Source organism: Archocentrus centrarchus, chromosome 18 (genome assembly GCF_007364275.1).
Source record: "Archocentrus centrarchus isolate MPI-CPG fArcCen1 chromosome 18, fArcCen1, whole genome shotgun sequence".
NCBI lineage: Eukaryota > Metazoa > Chordata > Actinopteri > Cichliformes > Cichlidae > Archocentrus > Archocentrus centrarchus.
In genome coordinates, this window is record NC_044363.1 from 7,881,793 (window position 1) to 7,904,157 (window position 22,365).

Genomic DNA, 22,365 nt, shown 5'->3' on the forward strand with positions numbered 1-22,365 from the left:
CAGGAACAAATATTTCTAAACTTAGACTCATGTAGGAAACCACACTAGGAATACACAGCTGTGAGGGAGCATTCGACAAACAACAAGTGCAACAATAAATACAACGTGCAGTGTCATCTCCAATTACAGTGGCAATATGCTGTATAGACTACATTGCCAAAAGTAGAATAAAAGTGCATGTAGTAACAAGGGCTTTGAGTGCTACCTCAGAGTAGAAAAGCACTATTTAAGTACCCATCCAATGACATCATCAGAACTGGACAATGCACTGAAATGTAAAAATGTAAAATGAATAAAAATGTATTGTTTTTGCCATCTGTATTTAGCTTCCAATATGACAAGTTGAACATCTTCATTATTCAGGCCTTGTTTGTATTTAGCATTTTTGAATAAACTGCACTGCAGCAGAGTGGAGATCTGCCCGGGTTGTGCTCTGCCTCTCTCCCTGTAAGAGCTCTGATAGGCTCCAACACCTCTGTGATCCTGAACTGAAGCAGAAGAAAATGGATGGATGGATTAACGCAGCCTCAAGTATCTGAATATATCAGTGTGCACTCCAGAAATCAGTCCTGTACTGCCACCTACAGTAAGATAGGAGAAGATAACACGTGTGAATACTTCCTCATTTTGAACACTGCAAAGACGGATATCGCTCCCTCTGGATTATTTCAAAGTTCAGCATTTTGATAACAGCATAAAACCGATCTACCCTGACACAATAATGGATGTTTACCTGGTAACTGAATAGTTTTGCTCTGATTAACCAGTATTTAGAATATCAGGAGTGTTTTTGTTTCTCTAAATCTGAGCATACATGAAGAATCTTCAGTCGCAAAATCAGAGTACGTTGAAGCCAACAGATTAATGAGTTCCAGACTTCACCCTTGTATTCTCATTCATCTTGCCACAGGTATGTTGCTTTCAAATTGGATATTTTTTTTTGTTGTACGTGCGTTTCTTGATGTCTGTCTATAAAGTCTTAAAAGTCTTAAAATGTTTAGAAATTAATCACCGAATTTTTAAATATTTGAAAGGAGAGCAGAACACAAAGTTTTGATTTGTTTCTGCTGGCTTGTTTCTAACCTCATCATATACAATGATGAGGTTAGAGACGGTGAGAAAGCGAAAGTATCCTGTAGTACTCCAGGCATACAAGTATTTTTCTTCTGATTTAAAATTTTCCTTTCTAGAATGAAAAACGAAGACATTAAAATGTTCTCAACTCCAGCAGCTTTGCACAGTTTGCAGCTTTAGCTGTTAACTCACATTAAACCAGGGCTCTTCAACTCCAGGCCTCGAGGGCCGGTGTCCTGCAGGTTTTAGATGTGTCTCTGCTTCAACACACCTGAGTCAAATATAGAAGTCATTAGCAGGACCCTGGAGAACTTGACTGCATACTGAGGAGGTAATTCAGCCATTTGAATCAGGTGTGTTGGATCAGTGACACATCTAAAACCTGCAGGACACCAGGCCCTGGATTTGAGGATCCCTGCATTAAACTGTCTCAGCTGTTTACTAACTGTGAGGCCAAGATTTCATTAAAAGCCATTTTATGGGATTTATGATTAGGGGGGAGGTGGTGGGTGGGGCCTGCCACTTTTAAGCCTCACAACTCTTAAACTATAAAGATACTGCCACCACATTTTCAGGGAATGATGTATACACAATAATAAATCACTACAATTTGGTATTGTGATACTGAAAATTATGCACTGCTTGCTCAGAGGGGGTCCTTTTGACTGTTGGGTTTTCTCTGTAATTATTGTAGTGTCTTTACCTCATGACATGAAGACTAATTTGCTATTAGTCTTGAATAAGTTCATTTTAAATATGGAATTATAGAATTCTTAGGGGTTTTCCAATGTGGCCCGCACACCGAGAATCACTGTATATGTCACTGGTGCATTTTCAGAAGAGGATGCTTCCCCAGATAGATGGATCCTGCCTTTCTCCAATCAGAGTCTACAGTATTTTGGTTTTCCATCTTCTAATACACTTAAATAGAGGTATGTTGGATTTTACACGAATCATGTTTTGCAGTACTAATAGATTTCTTTCAGAACTAATATATTTAAAATATATTTAATATGTATGTCTTTTTGTGCAACAAGACTGTATAAAATGATCATTTGCAATGTTGAGATACTGTATGACTTGTTGGCTTTCAGTATGTGTTTAATTATTCAGTGAAACACCAGATTTAAATTTCAACAATTTGTATCTTAACCAAAATAGTCAAGGAAAAATAAAGAAAACAAGAAAATTCTTGAAGAAATTTTTTTTTTCTCCTGTCAAGTTTAATATGGAGAAATGTTTTTTTCTTCTGTTTTTATTTTTTTCTCTTTTCTACAGGGGCGTCTCAGGTGGTTGGTCCACATCAACCAATAGTTGCATTAGTTGATAATGACATCATTCTCCCGTGTCACATGGAGCCTGGAGAGGATGTGACAGCTGAGATCTTGGAGTGGACCAGGTCTGACTTGACGCCCAGATTTGTACATGTGTGGCGTGCTGGTCAGGATCTTGTGAACACAAGAAATCCTTCATACAGAGGAAGAACATCACTGTTCATCAATGAGCTGAAGAATGGAAACATTTCACTGAAACTCTCCAGAGTAAAACTGTCTGATGAAGGAACATATCAATGCCACGTTCCTTTAATGGATAAAAAAGCTTTTGTTAAGCTTGTGGTTGGTAAGTTGATGCACATTAGTGCAGTTTGATGTAGTTCCTGCATTGAGTCCACAGGATTTTGTTTGGATTGAAGGAGCAAATGGTGCAGATTTAGTTACAGTTAAAGATCATATTCTTGCAGGTTGACACACACACACACACACACAAACCTACATACACACACATAGATCAGAATTTTTAATATTAATAATTTAGTGATTATGAATTTCTGTTCAAAATATCAGGATTTTTCCATCCATCGTAATTTATCTTTCTTTTAATTCTTCACTTTGCTCAGTATCAGATGCCCCCACCTCTCCTGTCATCAGTTTGTCAGGGATTGACAGTAACAGACGTGGAGTGGTGTTACAGTGTGAGTCTGCAGGCTGGTATCCAGAGCCTGAGCTCCTGTGGTTGGACGCTGAGGGAAACCTCCTCTCTGCTGGACCTACAGAGACCCTCAGAGGTCCTGATGACCTCTATACTGTCAGCAGCAGAGTGACTGTGGAGAAGAGACACAGCAACAACATCACCTGCAGAGTCCAACAGAAGAACATCAACCAGAGCAGAGAGACACACATACATGTTCCAGGTACTAATTATGTTACAAGAATTATGATATGATCACTTTTGGAATATCTGTAATCCTGTTTCCTTAAAAAGCCCATTTTTGTTCATGATTTCAGAGGATTTCTTTGAGCTCCAGTCTAGTTCTTCCTCAGTCATCATCGGTTTGGCTGTTTGTTTGGCTCTTTGCATCATCCTGTTAATTTCATCAGCTGTCGTTCTTGTATGCACAAATAGGCTAAACATGATTAGTAAGTCAGTGATTAAGTGTTCTTTATCCCTACAAAGTCTCAATGTTTTCAGTGACCCTCTGAGGAGAGTTTAATATTTTAACCCCGGTTTCTACATTTCTTTCTTATTTAACCTTAATTTCGAAAAGAGACCAGCAGAAGAGCGAGTGATCAAACTGACTGGGGAGATACTCGTGTTCCCTCTGAAGACGATAAAGAAAGAGAACAACTCAATTCAAAGACAAGAGAAAAATCAGAGAAGCAGAATGTGCAAGTGAGTGGATCAACATAAATATTAAGATCAATACATGTATTGTTTTTATGAGATGAAATGGAATGTGAAACATTATCACACATTTCTGCACATGGTTACCACACAGACAGTATATGTTCCTAGATGATGAGTGAAAAGTTTAAATAAGCCTAAAGGGAAATTATTTAGAAAACAATATTTGGGAAGTTTACCATCATATGGGTAATTCCCAAGTGTGATGTTAAAGAATTGTCATTTGAAATTAAAGGGATGCAGCTGGTAGTATCATATCATTTGAAAACATCAGTGTATATTCAGTCTAATCTGTTCTTGTTAAAATTAAATTTGATGAATATTAAACTTTGTGCATTTATGTTTGAAGAAAAAGCTACTTTTATTTGGGGGGCATTACATGTAAACTCAGATATTTCCTTAGGGTTTTCATTCTTTGCTTGTTAATATCAGCTCCTTTATGTTCACGTACTGCACTTTTCTTTTATAGCTTTAATTTGATCTGGTTGTGTGATTATTAGTGTGTTCAAAAATGAGCATTTCTTCCTTCTGGTATTTCTTCATGTTCACCTGCAGTGGGAGGACAAGTTTACTGAAATCAACAATCAGCTAAAGCAGGAAAAAGAAGCAGTAAAGAACCTGAAGAAGCAGCTGGAGTCCAACACTCAGGAGGTTTGTCTCACCATTTTAATCAATCTGAATTTGCTGGCCCAACTCTTTTTATCTGCATATTGTAAAGAGGAAACTTTAGCACTGAATGTTCATTTGATATCTAAAGCCAAATAGGTTTACAACCATCAATTATTCCACTGATTAATCGAGTGATCTGATCAGAAATAGTTTTTTCGTATTAACAATTCATCTGAATATTTTAACTTCCATAGTGCAGTTTTATTTTTGTTTTTTTGCTGTGTGAAACAAACAGCGGTGGATGGAGCAGCTACAAAGTTCTCTTTTCTTCACTTACTGATCAGGTGGTTGATGAAGGACCTCCAGCTGTTTCAAAGTAAAGGTTTTAACGGTGGCTACAGGAAAAAGCGCTGCTGCTTTGGACGCGAAAAAAAACATTTCCTTTCGTTCCATCTGAGCTCACCGTCTTGGGTGCACAAACTGCGCGTAAATCAGCTGCTGCTGTTGCTGAAACACTGTTAACATAATTTTGTGATGCTTTTCATCTTGACGCTTCTGTCTTCATGCTGTTGGATATATCCCGAACCAAATAAAGCGCGAGTGTGATGTAATCACGTAAATGCATCCTCACATCAGTAGAATTGATAGGCGGAATTGTTAAACTAGAAGACTAACGATTCCAAGGAATTGAATTACTGGATTACTCAATTCCCATCCTTAGACATTGCACATAAAACACAGAAATATCAGAATCACTTTATGGCAGACGATCCCTTTCTGGCATAATAATCAGTAAAGTAACTAAGTTACTTTTAAAAGGAGTAATCAGTAATTGGATTACTTTTTCAAGGTCACTATGTCATTACTGGTGTTGGGACGCAGAAAAATCTTAGGAATACTGTGTGCGATTTGCCTGTATTGACATCAGAAGTCCCTACAAAAATCTATCTGCTGGTCTTTCTGAAAGCTGATCAAAGCTGACAGAAGGCTGATATCACTCAGAAGCCGAGGCACACGAATCTGAATCAAAGACCTCTGAAAGTATCTTTCATGTGATTCCTAATTACCCTCATGCCTTGAAAAGTGTCTCATCGGGTCTCATGAGTCCCTTTTCACTTCTTATTCAGCTCCAAGAGGAGAAACAACAAAGGGAGGAGGCTGAGAAAAGCGTTCAGGAGGTTTGTGTTTTTTAATTGTTCATAAGCCAAGTGCATGCACTTATTATTTTATTCAGTCCCCTTTGAAAGCTGTGATGCTTCCCTCACAATTTTCTTGGTTCAAGTATTGGTTTATCACAACTGTATCAATTCAGTGCATTAGTGAACATACTGAGGTAATAAATAACTAAATTGCAAATATAAACATTTGGAATTTGGAATCACAAAAACATATTTTTCTACCAAAAACCATATTTCAGTTTCCTTTCATAGCTGTGATTTTTGCCTTCATCTCTTTTCTGTCTTCTAGTTGGAAAAGAAGCTCGAGGAGGAGAAACAGAGGAATGTGCAAAATAAGGTAAACATCAAAGAGGTCAATCTCATTGTACATCCTGTATAATGACAATAAAGATATTCTATTCAATTTTTGTCATGATTTTTGTCACAATTACCTGCCAGCTCTCTTTTCTACTTGTACAGATGATACAAAAGTTTTTATGAGAAAGACGAGTTACAAACATGCATAAATGCATAAAGTGCAAATCTAAGACACAAGTAACTGTTAGTGAGACCGAACTTGAGCACCACTGTTTTCAAAATTAAAATTTAAAAAGAAGAGAATACCATCAACCAACTTATATTTACATAAAGTGTTTTTTAATTCACATTTAAACAGATTTTATTTTTTAGTCATTAAGTGAAGTTTGTGATTGTATTGAGTTATCACTATCAGGTCTTAAAAAAGAGCATGTCTGCCATCTGTTTTTTCTTCCTGTGTCCTTTCAGCTGCAGTTGGAGGGAAAAAATTCTGACATAAACAATCAGCTGCAGCTCCAGGAGGAGAAACCGAAACGTGAAGAAGCTGAGAGGAAAGCAGAGACCCAGGAAGAACAGGAGCCCACAGATCAGGAGGTTCAGCTCATTATTATAAACCTTCTGAGTTTCTGACTAAACCCTCATCCTCAGTGTGAGTGCTGGAGGGAAACCTTTGCTAACAAGTGTCTATATAGCCAACTGTTTCTATAGACTGAAAGAGCTGGAAATCCATCTTACAATATTTTTCATAGTAGATAATAAAACCATAAATGCTGTGTACCTGCACTTCAGCTGAGTGATGCAATTTGAGCTCAATTAGGTATAAACAGTACTGATATCAAAAAGCAGATTTTGAATTTAATCAGAATAATATAATAGTATCATAGTATGTATCATCTATAAAGTATCTATAAAGCAATACAGATGATGGTGTTTGAAATAACCAAATTTTTATTTAAATTGTTAGATCAGTCATATGTTATGTGACTCCAGTTATGTAGTTGAGATATCTCATAAATAAGAAAGGTAACAAAAAACAAACAAACAAACAAAAAGCCCACCCCACCCCCTGAGGAGAAGAGAGTGAATTAAAACAATTAGCCAAGTACCAACAGGTGTGTTTCCTCTTAGGTACCTACTCTCACAACCGGCCCACCCCCTACACAGAACCAGGAGGACCAAGTAAGGTTGGAAGAGGTGAAGAGGAGTGAGGAGTCATCAGACCACCTCCTCCAAAACCAGGTATAATAAAAAGTTTACATTTTAACCAAACTATTAATTGAAATGTCAAAATATATTATTCTGCTAACTGCCAGTCATATCTGTCATGGTCCTGGGCAGGTGGCCCAGTGTTTTGTTTTCTTGGTTTTGTTTCAGTTATTTCTCTGATCATGTTATTGGTTTTCTTTTGTATTCCTCAGTTTGTTCTGGTCCCTTGTGTTTCCCTGTGTCAGGTCTGCGTCTCTGTCCCGTGTCCTTGTGCCAGTTACACCTGTCAAGTCTGTGTGTTCTTTGTTCGCCACTTCCTGTTTTATTTTGCCAGTCTTGTGTTCCCTGTGCTTTGTGTTTAGTTTTGCTTCCCCTATGTTGTTAGTCTCATTTGCTTCACCTGCTGTTTCCTCTTGCCCTGATTACCTATTGTGTATTTAAGCCCTCAGTTTTCATCTGCCCTTTATCGCGTTGTCTTCACTGCTCCCTCGCTGTGCCCCCCCCCCCCCCCCCCCCCCCCCCCCCCCCCCCCCCCCCCCCCCCCCCGGTTTTGGTTTCGCGTCCTTCCCAGTGTAGGTTTGTTTTGTCTTCTGTTTTGTGTCCTAATAAACCACTTTAAGTTCACCCTCTCCTGAGTCCTGCATTTTGGGGTCTACCCACTCCAGCCACACAGCCCGACATGACAATATCAGGACTCTATACTGATGAATGATGTAGGCCTAGTAGTTTTCCCTGCTCTCTCTTACCAACTCCGCAACCTTTGGTAGAAGCACATTTAGGAGGCAGCAGGACAAACCAAGAGCCACGTGATGGAACTCGATATGTTTGCAAGTGTGAATAAGGTTACACACAACATTCTTACATTGAACACAAACTATAATGTTACTAACATGACCAATAAAAAAGAGCACAACAGTCCCAAACCAAAAAGATTAAACAGCTCGAATTACTCCAAAATATCAATCAAAAGTAGCAATAAATAATCATAACTGCAGACGCTACCTACCAGGCAAGTACAAAAGCTGTTAATGTCATTACAAACGACACCAAAAAAAGCCACGAAACTAGTGTTATTGGACAAGTTTTGATATGGATAAACCCTGTTTTGCCACAAAGTCACAGATGATTTTTATTTTATTTATTGATTTTTTTTTTTATTAATTCCCCCCGCCACCAGAATAACATTTTTTTTTTTCCTTTCAAAGCTAAAATTTTTTGTAATTTTCTTTTCATGTCAAGGATGAGAATCAGAGCAAAGCGAAAACTGAGAGAGACTTTGATGAGGTAAATCTCTCCATCCCAGTCAATTATCTGCTGTCATATATTTTCATATTATGCTGATTTGTTGTTAAGATCAAAACAACTTAAACCGCACATGAGGATAAAACTAAGCGATGAAATCACTTACTGGTACTCCACTGTACAAACTGAAATTCATACATTGTTCTGTGAGTTTGTGCTCATACAGTTTAAAATAAAAAGGTGATGTTAATTACAGAATTAAACTAAAAATTTTTTCATTGTTTTGTATTATGACAAATTTCTTGAAAAAGACAATGTTTCCCATTTCATCTTGCTTGCTTGCAGCTGGAGAAAAAAAAATTTCGTAACGCCAAGGACTACTGGAAGGATAAAGTAAAACAAGAAAGCTACAAAGGAAGGAGAGAACAAGATCAACCCCAGAATGTAAGAGGTTCATCTCACAATTATAAGTCCTCTAAATTTACATGTTTGGCATGTTTACCCAACTCTCTTTCTTGCTGTGATGTAAAAAACATAGGATGCAAAGTTCAGAAATTATGTATTTTTATTATAAAATATAATATGTAGTTTATTAACATCAGAGCAGATGACATTTACACTTACACGCTGACTACAAAAGCACCAAAAATGTGGTCACATAGTCTTAGCACAAACTTAATGTAAATGAGGTCTAAAACAATATAAGCATCTAAAGTTGTAGAAATGAATTCATATCAATTAAATGCCATTTATAGTGCCAATTAACACAGTCACCTCGAGGTGGTTTAGACTGTAAGGTCAAGACCATCAAATATTCAAGAGAAAATCTCAAAAATCTGATGATTATCTATGTATCATCAGTGAAGAACTCCCTTTTAACAGGAAGAAAAAGAAGTGAATGGTTAGGATTGCGCAGTGCATCATGGGAAGTCCCCAAGCAGCCTGAGCCTACAACAGCAAAACTAAAAGAGGGCTAAGATCAAAAAATCAAAAAGGGAAGTTTTAATCCTAATTTTAAAAATAGAGAGGGTGTCTGTCTCCTGAATCCAAACTGGGAGCTGGTTCCACAGAAGAGGAGCCTGATAGCAAAGGCTTTTCCTCCCATTCTATTTCAGAAACTCACATGTAACCCTGCAGTCTGAGAGCAAGGGGCTCTGGTAACTTGGTAATATGAGGTCTTTAAAATAAGATGAGGTACTCTACCCTTTTCTGTCTGTGAACCATCGTCTCAGACTTGGAAGCCCTAACTCTCATTCCTGCCCCTTCACACTTGGCTATGAATTGCTCCAGAGTGGGATGATGATGATGATGATGATGATGATGATGATGATGATGAAGAAACCAGCAGAACCACTTCATCCACAAAACGTAGAGACAAGATTCTGAGACCACCAAAGGGAAAGCCTTCCATCACTTGGCTGCTCCGTCACCTGGTGTGACTGTTGTTGGCCACATGAGAATTGAAGTTGTCCAGTAGGACTTCTTGGAGTTCCAGGAAGGCTGGGTAACTGTTGTTCAGCACATAATCTCAAATAACAGTCCCCGACCCAAAGTCGTATGGAAGAAGTCCTCTCGTTCCCAGGGAAAAACCCCACTGCATAAGGCAGCAAGGATACAAGAACAGCCCTCCCCAGCCAGTAGCTTCTTGCTGAGGGCTGGACTGCAGTAGAGTCCATCCCCTCTCCACAAGACTTCTTACAGAGCCCAAGTCATGTGTTAGGCTGAGCCTGACTATATCTAGCCCATGTCACCCAGCCCCACCGGCCACTGTCCTTCCCCATCAGAGAGGTGGTGCCTCCTGTGGGTAGTGAGGCCACAGGAGGGCAAGCTCATGTTGTCTGTTGGTGCTGCTGGGCCCCTCTGGGCCCCATGGACTAAGGCCTAGCTACAAGAAGCTTTCCCTAAACATTTTTTTTCTTCCACATTTTTAAACACCATTATGTCCCTCAGAGGAAATTAAAAGTGCTGAAGAAGAAGAACAGGTCTCAACAAAACAGCAGGTTTCTCACATTAGAAACTTTGTGAATTTGAATGATTGGCATCTCCGAATGTGTTGTGTAATCACTCGTGTCTTAAAAAAACCCAGTGTATCTCACATTTCTCGATGCGTCTTTTAACTTCCAGCTTTGTTCTGGCAAAAGTCAACCCAAGCAGGAGAAACAGAGAGAGAAGGAGCCTGCAGAGGAAGTCCAGAAAGAGTCCAACAATCAATGATGTGTTTTCTGATTTTTATTTTTTAAAGAATTGTTTTACATTCTGTGTGTGTGTTTAACATGTAACATAAATTCAACTTTAATATTGTTAAATCAATATATTGTTTTAAATAATTGCTTTTTTATATTAAGTCACGTATCTTGTCAATTAAATTCAAACTTGTCTGTATGAACTATTTGTCTTTTTATGTAAACTGTTTTGCAAAAAAAAAATTTAAGAAAGCAAAATTAGACTTTGATGTAAAACATCTTTATCTGTAATTTTACTTATAAATATAATAATCCTTATACTGTATATGAGAGCTTATTCTCCCCATGCTATTTTCACTCTTTAGCGATGCTACATCAGTCCAGAGGAGCTGATCAAAACCAAAGAAAAACAAAAACACAACAAACACATAAAATTAATTTTATTCATACATGTTAATCAGTGTTTTATATCTTCAATAACCATCAAGACACAAATTGACTTTGAAATTATCAAGGTGAACTTTATTGTTTTTTAAAAAAAAAAAAAAAAAGATAAAAGTTTTCTCGTGTGGTTTCTGTCTAATGTCTTAATTCAATCTCAATTCCATCCAGTTTCACACAGTTCCCTATTTTCAGAGTTAAATATATAGAAATTACATTTTAGTAGCATGAAGATTTTCTAACAACTTCTTGATGTCAGAACATGCCTGATTATGGGATGACAGATGTCATCAACATCATGGTCCACCAAGGATTGACCATTTAGACACTGCTCTTTTTATTACTATTAATTACTATTTGGATTGAGGTGCAGTGAAGACAGACAGGAAAGTGAGGGGAGAGCGGAGGGAAGATGTGCAGCAAAGTGTGCATAAAGCTAATAGACAAAGAGAGCAGTCAGCATAAACCAGCAATATGTAATGTGAGAGCTTTGAGTCAGAACAGACTGACTCGACATTTTTATAATGGTGATATCAGAGCTTCATATCTGCAAATAAGGTAACTAAACAAATTCTGTCAAAATCACAATTACAGCTACTGTTTTAAATCACAGATTATTATTTTTTTTTCTCTTTCAGATTTTCAGCACAGCCTTCAACTGAGCATTTCCTCCTTTTTGAGGTCAGGTGTGTCTGCTCTCTGAGGCCTGTAAGAGAGAATACAATATTATACAATAAAGGTTCAGATGTTTTCACATGGTTTTTCCAGGAGATTCCAGGCCGTCTTTAGAAAACAAGACGTACTTCTGTATTAATAGGCAAGTACAGAACTTACGTCACATGATTACACCAGAGGAAATGTCAGCCATTGAAAAGGACCATATAGCATAGCTTAAAGAGTCACATCATTAGGCCTAGATTGTTATTTGATTATTCCATGCCCACAAATGTAGGCTGGTATAAAAACTGTTAACAAAATAAACAAACCTATTCTCAACATCAGAGAACACCTGGAAAAATGGAATAATATTTAGAAATTCTCAACTCTACAACAACAGAAACAGACTACAAATTGCATCCAATTTATGCCTAAGACTTTTACACGGCCATTTCAGTGAATGCACAATGCTTCATAACCACTGCAAAACAAATGCATTTTTTTTTCAGGATGGAATAAGTTACCTTGGTTTCAAAATTAGGAATATACTTTACTGTGCAAGTCTTGAGCCACCCCTCATTTTTTTTTTGCTGCACTTGTTTTTCTGTAGAAGTTTATTGAAACATGAAATCTTAACACTAGAACAGCAAGGATTCCAAACCTCCCAGAACCACCAGGGGGAGTCTAATCGTGAGGTTGGTGGTTCAGTTCCTGGCTGCTCTTGTGTGTGTGGGCAAGGTATTGAACACAGAGTTGATCCCAATATATTCGGCAAAAATCTGACTTATCTGGTCCAACTTAGGAGGTGATTTATAATAAATTAATTCAAGAACATAAATTAAAAATATATTCATTATGACATGAACTCTTGGGTGTAGAGCCTTAAAGCCTTATCCCCAGAAAGTCAAAAAGCTTATCCATGCTTTCTTTAAAAAGTACACATTGATCTGAAAATGTCACTGCTGAAGCCCACAAATATACAACTCAAAGGAGTGGCAGCATGTTTCCCTGCACTGATGCATTTTACTCCTCTGTGATGACAATTAACCACTGGAATTCAGACACAGGAAAATTATATAATATTATATTCAAATTAAACTGTGATGGCTGCTCAAGGCCAAAGATCAGTAGTCTTACTAACCTGACTGAGGAATAATCTTCCTGCACTTGGGCCTTCACCTCTTCTGGGATTCACTGTGTTGCCTGACATGCTCAAATTCTGCCCCAAAAACCACAGAACATATATTATTTTAAAGGAGAAAGAATACAGTACACTAAAATCATTCCTGTGAGAAGAGTTCAATAATTCACCTTCTAATCTATTCATCCTTTCAGTTTAACATCTTCAAAACCACAAAAAGTTTAAATTTTCTGTCTTACAGTCACTGCAAATAATGTAATGTAAGAGTGCTGTATAGTTTTATAAAAATATGAAATGTAATAAAATGCACAAATGGATTCAACATACTAACCCAGCTGGCAACCTTGTCGTGTCTCACTTGTGGTTAAATTGGAGTACACAGGTTCATGTGGAGGCTCATCTGAAAAGTTAAAAAAAAAACTCCACCTATAAGCTGCATAGGTAATTATAAATACTGATATTAGCTGACTGTTTAATGGAAACTTTGGGGCTTTTTCTGTCTGTGGATTTGTGCTGTGGTTTGACCTCAGGTTGCTTCAAATTAGCACAACCACCAGCTAGCTGTCAGACAAAACGCTACCCATGACATGAGGCAAAAATAATCCCTGCAGCGCATCTCAAACATATGATAGCAAGACCTCAACTGCCAAAAGGTCAACCTATTATAAATATATAAATAAGAAGCAGTACGGGTTCAGAAATGTGATTAATTCAGACATAAACATTTTGTGTTCCTCACACTGAAGTAAAGACAAATTAAAATAAAATATAAGCAGACTGTTTCTATAAACATCTGTGAGAGAATGGGCTGCCATCAGGATGTGTGGCCTCAGGTCTTCTAAGCTCCTGGTGGGCCGTGGATGACCCGAGTCCAACTGTTTGCCTCTGGAGCCTGAGAGGCTCTTGTGACCTCTTGCACTCATTATTTAGTATGTTCCATTACAGACACACACACACACACACACACTACAAACTATAGCAAGATTGTGTGTATGCGTGTATAGCTGCTTTTACCTCTGCATTTCCTCATTCGACAAAGTCCAACCAGCATTAACACCAGCCCCATTTTTAAAACAATGATGGCGAGCCAAAGCGAGATGGTGACACAGGTGTAGTTGGAGCGAGGAGGGTAAGTTTCTTCATGAGGCAATGATGCTGTGTGCAGAATGTTTTTGTAGTTAAAAGTGATAGATAAGACAACAGAAAAAATTTATGACTTCAGCAATACCTTTTAAATACCATTTGTCAAAATCAATATGAAGCATTTCTCAATTTCTCAAACCTCCTTTTTCTTTTTTTTTTAACCATTCTAATCAAATATGTTACAGTATCATGACTCACCTTTCACGGTCAGCCAGCTTTCCGGTGACATTCCAACATCAGTGATGTTGCACTTGTAGAGGCCTTCATTCAGCTTGGAAAAATTGCTGATTTCTATCTTTTCCACAGATCTTCCTTCCAGCATGACATCATCTTTGTAGAAAAACGCTAAGTTGGTGGAAGCTGTCCTGCTTCTGCAGTGCAGAGTGACACTGCTGCCCTCAGGAACAGGAAGAGCCGGACTGTCCAGGATCACAGAACCACCTGAGCATCATGTTTAAAATAAAAAATAAAATAATACAGAAACACGTTTATGTGCATTTCTGATGATAAGCTAGAAAATGGAAAAATTTTATAGTGTGAAAAAGAGATATAATACTCTACCACTAATATGCACTAATGACACAAGGTATAACACACAGATAATAGTATAAAAACACTACTGTAATTGGTAGAGGGCATACATGACTCAGAATGGGAGGCAATGAATGAATGACTGAAAAGCAAACTGGTTTTCAGTATAAATGGGAAACAACACACAAACCAGTGACTGTGATGTTCACAACATTGCTTCTCTCTTCTCCTTTAGCTTCACAACAGTACTCTCCACTGTCTTGTTGATACATTTCATCAAGCTCACAGGAGGACTCTGATGATGTCTTCTTCATATCACATGTTGGAGTAATCTCTTCATTATTCCTAAACCCTTTCAGCTGAGCAGAACCATCACAATGAAAGGACACAGAGTCATATTCAAAGTGCTGCTGTCGATTTGGAGTGACACGAAGCGCGACTGCATCTGAAATCAAGACCGTGTTTGTTACACAGTAAAGTGTTAAAACTGAAACTGTGTAAAAATATTTTTGTAATATGAAATGTCTTGTAATAATTATTGATGAAACATGAACAAATTGCTTTACTTTAAAGTCAGCAATAATTTGATTTATGGATGAAAAAATAAAACTGTAGGATCCTAAATCATATTGCAGACACAGGCAGAAAAAATGTTATAGCAACCCCTTCACATAGATTAGATGAATCTAAATAAATAAATATATAAGCAGACAAACTTACCATGTTTGTGTGTACAGCTATCCTGAACTGCTCCCAGCAGAATAAATTCAAGCATCACTGGATAAAGGAAGTAAAAAAGACAAGGAAATTTCATGATGATGATATATATATATATATATATATATATATATATATATATATATATCAGAAACCTGAGAATCAGTACTTACATATTCTGAAGCACTGAGTTGTAACGGCCATGTTGTCTACCTGCTGACTGTGTTGTGAGCATCAGGATGAAACACAGCTGAAGTCTTGAGAACTTCCTCTTCCTGTGAGGGTTTGAGCTTCCTGCTTTAATTACTTCTGTACTGGTCTCAAGAACTAGCTTTAAGCACAGGGTCACACTTTTCATGATGAAGTTACAGTTTTTATCCACAGAATACATGAAAAACAGACTCAAGTCACCGTGACATCAGCCATTTCTTTCATTTTGAAATCTCCAGTTTAGCTTTTGGGTGTGGACATGGAGCTTAAGTGGGCATTTCTGATTTTCTATTTCCATGAATTTGTCAGCTAATGTGTAGAAAATTATATCCATAAACTCTAATCATATTACAGTATTTCTGAAATGCTGAAACATCTTACCTGAGTCCACCACCCTTTTTCCCAAAACCTTAAACACAAATCCAAAAACTTCAGCTAATTTCACAAAACCCCAGACTTTCCTGTCAAAATCAAGCCATCACTGTTAAAATCAATTGGCCTCTGTGCAAAACCAAACACTGTGGGCAGTTCACACACACAGCAAGTCCATCCTTCCATTTTCTTCTGCTGATCCGAGGCCGGGTCGTGGGGCAGCTGCCAAACAAAGAAGCCCAGGCTTCCTTAATACTGTATATGAGAGCTTATTTTTACAATGTTATTTTCACTAATTAGCTCTGTTACATCAGTGCAGAGGAGTTCAAAAACAAGCAAAATAAAAACAAACAAACTGACATCATGTACATAAAATTTATTTCATACATACATACATATTAATCATTGTTTTAGATCTTCAATAACCATCAAGACACAAGTTGACTTTGAAATGATCAATGTGAACATTATTATTTAAAAAAAGAAAGTACTGACAAATATTTTCACATGTGGTTCCTGTCTAAGGTTTATTTTACTCTTAATTTTGGGGACATTTTTGCCTTTATAGAGGAGCAGGAAAGTGGGGAGAGAGAGCCGAGGGAAGACGTGCAGCAGAGTGCGTATAAAGCTAAAAGACAAAGAGAGCCGTCAGCATATTAATGTAATGTGAGAGCTTGGAGTCAGAAAAGACTGACTCGACATTTTTATAATGGTGATACCAGACCTTCATATGTGCAAATAAGGTAATTAAATAAATTCTATCAAAATTACAATTACAGCTACTATTTTTAATCCAGATATTATTTTCTTGTTCCCTTTCAGAGTTTCAGCTCAGCCTTCAACTGAGCATTTCCTCCTTTTTGAGGTCAGGTATGTCTGCTCTCTGAGGCCTGTAAGAGAGAATACAATATTATACAATAAAGGTGCAGATGTTTTTCACATGGTTTTCATCCTATTATTCAAGCCTTCTAAAGAAAATGAGATTTATTTAAGTATTAATAGGCATGTACAGGACTTAAGTCACCAGAGGGCCTTCTTCTCCTTAAGCTGCTACAAATGTAGTTTATTTTTTTTTTATTTTTTCCACTGATAGCTGTGTTTTATTGTATTCTATTTTATTGGTAGCGGTTTCTATTACAGCGCGGTAATAATGTGGTTGTTACCCCATTATTACCACATTATTACGAAGCGCTAATAGAAAGTGCTAACATTTTATTTTATTTTAACCTTAACTGCAGCTCTCATTCTGTTATTGTACAGCAGTTCAAATTCTCTCTACTTGAGCTGCTGTAATGCACAAATTTCCCCATTGTGGGATCATTAACATCTTATCTTATCTTATCTTATCTTATCTTATCTTATCTTATCTTATCTTATCTTATCTTATCAAGAGTAAATGTTAATCACTGAAAAGGACCTAATGGGATAGCTTAAAATATCACATCATTAAGCCTAGATTGTTATTTGAGCTTCCCACACCCACAGATGTAGGCAGGTATAAAAATTGTAAGACAAAATAAAGCTGTTCTCAAAAATCTGAGAACACCTGGAAAAACTGAACAAAATTTTGACTTTCTCAACTCTACAACAACACAAATGAAGCATCATACACATTTTACTGTAAGGACTCCACTTTAGGCCTAGAACTATTGTATGGCCACTTCAGTGAATGTGCAATGCTTTGCAACCACTGCAAAAGAAATGCATGTATTCAGGATGGAAAGAGTTAATTAGTTTTCAAAATTAGTACTATGCATTACTGTGCAAAAGTCTTGAGCTACCCCTTTTTTCTTGTTGCACTTGTTTTTCTAGCAAACAAGTGCAGCGATTTATTGAAACGTGTAGTCTTAACACTAAAACAGCAAAGATTCCAAACCTCCTTCAGTCACCGGGGGAGTCTAATCGTGAGGTTGGTGGTTCAGTTCCTGGCTGCTCCAGTGTCCGTGGGCAAGGTATTGAACACAGTGTTGCTTCCACTATATCCGTGTGTGTGTGTGTGTGTGTGTGTGTGTGTGTGTGTGTGTGTGTGTGTGTGAATGTTAGATAGAAAGCACTTAGATCTAGAAAAAAGTGCTTGTGTGAATGGGTGAATGCAAATGTGTTGTATGAAGTGCTTTGAGTGCTTGAGTAGAGTACACCAGTGCTGAAGAAGAACAAGTTCATTTACCAGTTTTAATGGGGTCAAAATGACATCCTCACCTGTTCTGGTTGTAAGTGGGCCAATTATTTATTATTTTTTCTCTTTTACTTTCACTTTTTTAGGAAAAGGTGTGAAATCTGAGATGATGGAGCTTTATTTTACCAGACTTACATGGTCTAAATGACCCCATTGGCAGTTCCAGTGTTAAATAATCTTCAGGAATAGTTTTCCTGGCTTCTTGAAGGACTTTTCAAAGCTCTTTAGATGTTGTTTTTTTTTTTTTTTTTTTTTTTTCCATTCTCTGTCAAGATGATCTCTCAATGCTTGAGGTTAAGTCTCTGGGGAGGCCATACCATGACTAATACCATTCCATGGTATGTTTTTCTATGATGTATGCTTTCGTGGCATTGGTAGTCTGTTTGTTATCACTATCATGCTCAAAAAAAAAAAAAGCCATTGCCAAGCAGATGCACCTCAAACCAAAAATTTAAAATATGTCATGTCAGATGACAATTAGCCACTGGAATTTAGACACACGAACATTATATAACATTATATTCAAATTGAAGAGTAATGGCTGCTCAAGGCCACGCAGTCTTACCGTCTTGACAGAGGAATAAATATCTTCCTGTGCTGGGAAACTTGGGCCTTCACCTCTTCTGGGATTCAATGTGTTGCCTGACATGTCCAATTCTGCTCCAAAAGGAATACAGTAGTCTGAAATCATTTCCATGAAAAGCTTCCAATAACATTATTAATTACCATTGTCTGAACAACTTCTAATCGAATCGGCCTTTCAGGTTAAAGCCACAATAAGTTTAAAGTTTCTGTTTTACAGTCAAGGCAAAGAATGTAAGTAAGTGTGCTGGTATCATTTTATAAAGATGTGAAATGCAGTAAAAGGCCCATATATATTCAACATACTAACCCTGCTGGTGACTCTGTCGTGTCTCACTTATGGTTAAACTGGAGTACACAGGTTCATGTGGAGACTCATCTGAAAAGTTAAAAAAAAGACTCCACCTGTAAGCAGCATAAGTAATTATAAATACTGATATTAGATGACTGTTTAATGGAAACTTTTGGGCTTTTTCTGTCTGTGGATTTGTGCTGTGGTTTGACCTAAGTCGCTTCAAATTAGCACGAGCTAGTGTCAAAGAAAATGCTACACATGACATGAGGCAAAAATAACCCCTGCAGTGCATCTCAAACATGAGATAGCAAGACCTCAACTGCCAAAAGGACAATGTATTATAAATATTAAAAGTATTTTAGTCTCTCAGAAGAAGCAGTACGTGTTAAGAAACGTGTCATTAGTTCATACATAGATTTTTGGTTTTCCTCACAATGAGTTAAAGACAAATTAAAATAAAATATAAAGCAAACCTGGTTCTTTCTCCGTTTTGTGACAATAGTGTAGATAAATAAAGTTAAAATCAGCTGATACACTGACAATTTAACACTCTTTATTTGATGATGCTGTTCTTGCTCTTTGTAAAAGTGATGGACAGAAAAGCAGAAATCCTGACATGAATAAACACACCAGGAAAGAAGATGAATTAAAGTTTATTATTTCAACATGAACATTTATGCAACAACAGGAGACTGAAAATTACACCAGTTACTTCTCATTTCTAGCAATAACATATACAATAATACACTATGCTGCCAAAAGTATTCACTCACCCATCCAAATCATTGAATTCAGGTGTTCCAGTCATTTCCATGGCCACAGATATATAAAATCAAACACCTAGGCATGCATTTACATCACTAAATGCAATGCAAAGCGTCTGATGCAGTGGTGTAAAGCATGACCACTAGACCCTTGAGCAGCGGAGATGTTTTGTCTGGAGCAACAATTTTGGACAATTTCATGCTCCCAACTTTGTGGGAACAGTTTGGGGATGGCTCCTTTCTACACACTACTGCACAAAGCAACATCCATATAGACATGGATGAGAGAGTTTGGTGTGAGAAGAACTTGACTGGCCTGCAGAGATTCCTGACCTCAACTCCATAGGACATCTTTGGGATGAATTTGAGCAGAACTAGGCCTTCTCGTCCAACAACAGAATCTGACCTCACAAATGTGCTTCTGGAAAAAATGGTCAGAAATTCCCATGAACACATTTCTAAACCTTGTGGAAAACCTTCCCAGCAGAGTTGAAGCTGTTATAGCTGCAAAGGGTGAGCTGCCATATTAAACCGTATGGATCAAGAACGGTATGTCACGCAGGTTCACATGCACGTGACGGCAGATGAGTGAATACTTCTGGCAATAAATGTTCTATTTTGCTATAAACAGAGGAATGTAAAGTAATAGAGTACTAGAGAGCTGACAACAGTGACAAATTTTATGCTCACCTGGTAGATTGGCTTCAGCTGAGCGGGAAGTTTCTGTTGGTCTCCTTTGTAAAGGCGAAGAACAGAAAAGCAGAAATCCTCATATGAAACAAGACAAGGAGAATGTAGATTAATTAATGATTATCATTTGAACATAAGAATATTAAAAAAAAACAGATATAAAAGACGACAAAGTAACTCCTCATTACTGTGTGGTTCAACACAACATCATAATTTCCTTAAACACATGGCAATGTATAATTACAAAAAAAGGAATAAACCCTCAAAAATTACACAAAAATAAAAAGCTAAAGTTACATCACCCTGTGCTTAAAAGTGTAAGACAGCGTAGCAATGAATTAAAAATAAGCAATCTATTGCAGATATCGAGTCATATCCCACTTTTACTATACTTCACTCTTTTATAGACTTCTTGTGTTTCTTTGAAAGCTATTTCCATAAACTTTATTAGAGATAGTGGTCACTTTTACCTCTACATCTCCTTGTATGATGAAGTCCAAGCAGCAGCACCATTATTAAAACGATGATGGCAATCCAAAGCAAGATGATCACATATGTGTAGTTGGAGTCAAGAGGACAAGTCCCTTTATGAGGCAATGATGCTATGTAAAGAATGTTTTTGTAGTTAAAAATTATAGATATTTAATTAAGAAAATAGAAAAAATACTTTATACTTTAAATGATACCTTTTAAATAACATTTGTCCCAATGAATATAAAGCATTTTTTCATTTTGTTAAACTTACTTTTTTTTTTTTTGTAGTCACAAAAAGCAAAAAAAAGAAACAAAACAAAACAAAAAACCCAACAACTTTCTTTCATGCATCAACTTATGCCCTTTTACATTATTTTTCTTAAAGCCTAATAATGAGCCTTTACCATTCAAATATGTTACAGTATCATGACTCACCTTTCACGGTCAGCCAGCTTACCGGTGACATTCCAACATCAGTGATGTTGCACTTGTAGAGGCCTTCATTCAGCTTGGAGAAATTGTTCATTTCTATCTTTTCCACAGATCTTCCTTCCAAGATGACATCATCTTTGTAGAAAAATGCTAAGTTGGTGGAAGCTGTCCTGCTTCTGCAGTGCAGAGTGACACTGTCACCCTCAGGAACAGGAAGAGCCGGACTGATCAGGATCACAGAACCACCTGAACAGCATGTTTAAAATAAAAAAAACAAATTATAACAGAAAAGGTTGATGTGCATTACTGGTGATAATCTAGAAAATGGAAAAATATGGAAAATTAGAGTGTAATAAAGTGATGCAATACATTGCTACTAATATGCACTAATGACACAAGGTACAATATACAGATAAGAGTAGAAGGCATGCATGACTAAGAATAGGATCCAATGAATGAATGAATGAAAAACAAACTGGTTTCCATTATAAATGTGATACAACACACACACCAGTGACTGTGATGTTGACAATATTGCTTCTCTTTTCTCCTTTAGCCTCACACCAGTACTCTCCACTGTCTTGTTGATAGACTTTATCAATCATACAGGAGGACTCTGATGATGTCTTCTTCCTATCACATGTTGGAGTAATGTCTTCATTATTCCTAAACCCTTTCAGCTGAGCAGAACCATCACAATGAAAGGACACAGCGTCATATTCAAAGTGCTGCTGTCGATTTGGAGTGACACGAAGCGCGACTGCATCTGAAATCAAGAACATGTTTGTTACACAGTAAAGTGTTAAAACTGAAACTGTGTAAAAACATTTTTTGTAACATGAAATGTCTTCTGGTATTAATTATTAATGAAATATTAACAAATCGCTTTACCTTAAAGTCAGCAATAATTCGATTTTTTGATAAAAAAAATAAAACAGTAGGATCCTAAATCATATTGAAGACACAGGCAGAAAAAAAAAAATGTTCTGGCTAACCTTTACATAGATTAGATAAATCTAAATAAATAAATAAACAAACAAACTCACCATGTTTATGAGCACAGCTATTCTGAACTGTTCCCAGTAGAATAAATACAAGCATCACTGGATGAAAAAAATAAAAAAAGTAGGAAAATCCACGATGCTTTGACTTTGAAATAGAAAGAATATATACAGAATAAATACAGATGAAGCCACTCTGTGTACACACACACACACACACAAACACACACACACACACGCACAAGAGTACTTACCTATTCTGAAGTAC

At 37.1% G+C, this 22,365-nt stretch overlaps 1 protein-coding gene across 1 annotated transcript in view; it reads left to right on the forward strand.

Moving 5' to 3' along the window:
- Window positions 1-814: 814 nt before the first annotated feature.
- Window positions 815-22,365, forward strand: part of LOC115796658 (butyrophilin-like protein 2) — a 51,692-nt gene continuing 30,141 nt past the window's right edge. Inside the window, exons 1-3 of the mRNA XM_030753019.1 lie at window positions 815-842; window positions 2,353-2,694; window positions 2,978-3,265. Coding sequence (XP_030608879.1) covers window positions 815-842; window positions 2,353-2,694; window positions 2,978-3,265 — 658 coding nt within the window. The remainder of the gene's footprint in view (window positions 843-2,352; window positions 2,695-2,977; window positions 3,266-22,365) is intronic.